The sequence below is a fragment of the Uranotaenia lowii genome, chromosome 2 (assembly GCF_029784155.1).
Source record: "Uranotaenia lowii strain MFRU-FL chromosome 2, ASM2978415v1, whole genome shotgun sequence".
Lineage (NCBI taxonomy): Eukaryota > Metazoa > Arthropoda > Insecta > Diptera > Culicidae > Uranotaenia > Uranotaenia lowii.
Window position 1 is genome coordinate 128631973 of NC_073692.1, and position 4009 is coordinate 128635981.

At 37.0% G+C, this 4009-nt stretch overlaps 1 protein-coding gene across 1 annotated transcript; it reads right to left on the reverse strand.

The window, feature by feature from the left end:
* Positions 1-1051: 1051 nt before the first annotated feature.
* On the reverse strand, positions 1052-3034 carry LOC129746116 (UDP-glycosyltransferase UGT5-like). Its single transcript, XM_055739596.1, has 4 exons — positions 2985-3034; positions 2435-2924; positions 1987-2369; positions 1052-1878 (listed from the first exon to the last, which is right to left on the reverse strand). The coding sequence occupies exons 1-4, from the start codon at positions 2994-2996 to the stop codon at positions 1171-1173; spliced, it is 1593 nt and encodes a 530-aa protein (XP_055595571.1). The 5' UTR covers positions 2997-3034; the 3' UTR covers positions 1052-1170.
* Positions 3035-4009: the final 975 nt, after the last annotated feature.

A 4009-nucleotide genomic window follows, 5' to 3' on the forward strand; every position in this document is an offset into this window, starting at 1 on the left:
ATGGATTTTGAATCTAAATCTGAAATTGAACAAGTTAATAAATGCAAATGGTAAAGATAATTGGAATTCCATTTAGGTTTAGTTGAAAAAAATGTGAATGTGACGTCATCCAAGAAATTGAATATCACACTACCTTCTTAAAATATCCCTACATGTTTTGACAGTTCGCATGGTGAACTCGATGAAATTGGTTCATTTGCTCTAGAACGTCAAAATGAACTATTTGCCTCCAAATCAATGAACTAGTCACCTGGAGTGAGTCGCCTCTCAGAATACCCCGACTAGAGTCACGTGACTACGACTAATGTGACTCCGAGTCACTTCATTCGCCTCGCAGAATAAGGCCCAGTATATTATACAACACCTTTTATTGTTACACTCTCAAATTGCAGAAAACCCCTGAAGAAGGCGAAATACATAACGCCGAAACGTCGGATGAAATTTTCCAAAATTAACGAACAACAGTCGTAAAAGTTTTATTATTGCTTTGAAAATATGGCATTGTGAAGTTCATATTATGCTCTAAAGATTGACATTTTAGGATAAAAATTTTTATTATAATTTTTTCATGAGAAAAACATAAAACATAAAACAAAATATGTTTACGGAATGACTTTCCCCTACTCATGGGACACGATGGTTTGCTACCAATCTAACAAAGTACAGATTGTACTGAAGGAGATGAATACTACAAATTATCATACTTTCTGGACCCTCATAAATCTTTTTGGAAAAAACATGTAAAGCCTTCAAATTCTATCGAAAGCTTAAAACAAGACTGGAAAAAATCAAAATCATCGCAAACCAGACTTCGTCGAAAATTCGATTAATACCCTACGATTGACTGGAACCACTGTAGAAAAATACTATAAAGAACATGAAAGTGATATAATAGTTGAATTTGCTCCTAAGTTGTGACCACAATGTTCATTTTGAATCGTGCTTTATATTATCTGTTAGATAATACCACTTAAAGTAGGGCTTAGAGTTTACGATGGAATTTCGGAACAACAATAAACAGAGTAGTATTTATTAAAAAAAAACGTGGAGTGCAAATGAAGTGCTATTGAGTGTAATTAGAATCACGTGCATCCGCTAATTAAATATTATTCCGTGTTTTACTTAAGAATAGAAACGTTTAAAAACCATTCACAAAGTAAGCTTCAAAAACTAGTTTGACTTTTTGCTGGAGTCAATCACGTTACGTCTGCACCACCGATAATAGCCATGTTTGGCCAGTTTGATTAAAACATAAATCACGAAAATAATGAACGCTGCAACATCCAACAACATATACTTATACCACGGTAACTTCACAGCAGCCGATTTCAGATGGGCCGCTCCTCGATGTCTAATGACGTATTCGATCCAGTAGACGGATTCCTGCAGTGGATCCGTTGGGTTATCACGAAATAGCTTGGCCATGTTGTTAGAATTATCCTGAAAGCTTGGTGTTTCCACAATGTGCAAGATTTTTTGCTGGAACTCTTCAACCGTAATATTGGCAATATTGATTGTCAGTCCGAGTCCGGATTTCTGAAATTTACGGGCATTGCTGTGCTGATCGCCGTAGAAGGGAACGAACAGCATCGGTTTGGCCCAGTAGATAGCTTCCTGGGCGCCGTAAATGCCACCGTGTGTCACAAAGAGCTTAAGATTCGGGTGCGCTAGTACATCGTTCTGAGGGATCCACTTCTGAAGCATCACGTTTGGAGGCAAATCTGGCGCCCGATCAGTTTCCCATTTCCACAGAAAGTTGTATTGAGGAAGATTACGAAATACCTGAACGAATACCTGAAGGGTTTCTTCTGGCATAGCTGAACTGCGTAGAAATGTTCCAAAGTTGATGTAGACGGTGCGCGATTTGTCCAGAAAGGTCTAAACAAATTTGAAAAAGTTAAAGAATTTAATCCAAATGGGACATAGATATAATTTTTCATGATTTTAGGGATTTTTCAATAGCTTTGATCAATTGATTGTACGCACCTTTAGGGCATCTGGCAGGACTTTAGCTGGTCTTATGTGAACTCCTGCGATGTCAACCATTCCAATCATTTTCGGCCTAGGCCTGTGGGATATAATGTGATTGTTGGCCAGGATCACGCTGACGTTGTTTTCCATCTCTTGAACCGTAGGCAGAAGTTGGTTTTCCCCGGTAAAATCTGAAAAGTGTTTCCTAGCCATGGCATTTTGCGCCGGGAGGTAAATGAACCTTCTGTAGCACCAGTCGTAGATTGTTAGAAGCAAATTGTAAAATCTTTCGTAGAAGTTCATTTCATCAGTGAACTCGGTGAAGAAGTGTGGAACATAAGATATTGGAGTGATCATTCCAAATGCACGATCGATGTAATCTGTGTAGCCAAGTGTGTCTAAAATATCGAAACCAATCTTTAGTATTAAAAGTTTAATTAATAAAATAAAATAAAAACCATACTTATTGTAACCACAGGGGCTTGATATTTATGAGCGAGCAGCAGAAAACTTTCCTGAACAAACTGCTCCGCAATGACCAAATCGTACTGGGAACGATCATCATGGATGAATTTCTGTACATTTTTACACTCCAGAGCATGTCGAGTAGTCTCAAGACCTAGCCACCAGAGAACCTTCAGCTTGAAGTAAGGATTTGCAAACGAGCTCGATCGATAGTAAAACTCCATCGGTAAACCATCCTCAAAGTCGAAGATGGGATCGATCAAAATCTCTCGATAGCGATCGCTGTACTTGTCGGAATTCTTCATTCGATAATTGGTGATCGCCGTAATTTCATGATCCCGTTCGAGCAGCTCGTTGACAATATGCTCGAAGGTAAGCCAATGGCTTTGCCCGGGAAACGAAGATACCAGTAGAATTCGAGATCCCTGGATTCGATCAACACGGAACAAAATGATCCCGGTCATTAGAGCCACAGAAAGCCATTTTCCCTAAAAAATAAATCAATAGCAAATTCAACAAAAACTGTTAAGAACTTGAACTCTACTTACGATCGTAAACATTCCTAGCTAAAGATCCGCACGCTCTGCCCGGCGTGGAAGTTATGAGAGAACTGAGACGGATGATTGATTGGAGCCAAAAGCAAAACAAAATAACTTCAGTTCACTTTGCTTCACATGGTTTCGGGATACCGGTTCATTTGGAGCATAACGATTCACCGAGCTCCCCGTCCGATAGACGCTTTTATGTTGTGTTTGTGCAACATAAATGAACAGGAATAGAGTTTTCTACCAGATAATACAAAAGTTTAGGTTCATAATAAATTTTCTATCTATAACTTTTCTCGACATTACAAACTTCATTTCATTTTATTTACACTAGCTTTATCCCTATGTGCGTTGCAACACCCATTGTGAAAAAACTAGGATAAAATTGAATAAAGGCTTTTTTAGTCTTTACAAATTTGAAATGAATATTTCCGAAGCACCAAAAAATGAATACGAATTAAAATTCCGGACAAAAGAATCAGAGCACAGAAATAGAGTACATAAAATACAACATCAGATTACAAATGAAACTAAATACGAATTCAAAAAATAATGTTATTTTTGAGATGTCGACTGTATATTTTAATGTTAATTTTTCCGGCAAATCAGTCACATTTTTTTTATAAACGAACGATATTTATTTTATTCCAACGTTTCGGTGTCGTTTAACACCATCCTCAGAGATTTTATAACTGTTATAATGTGTTTTACAAGTTAAAAATAGTGTTTGTTGGTTTAATTAGTGTTATGTTGAACTCACAAAATGGTCGTTGTTTCTGTGCTACATGTGAAAGCGTATCCGGATTTTGTTTTTGGGTTTAGTTTCACTGTGAATGGATTATACTATTAATTTAAATTTCCATCTAAACTAAACTTACACATAATTTAAATTTGAGTTCTCACTATTTCAACAATCAACTTTCAGGCGGTACTTGTATCGAATCTTCGTTGTTCTTGCGTTGTTTTCGGTGTTTTATCACTATCGATATTTTTGACGGATTTTTGACGTTTCTTTCTGTAGTTGTGTT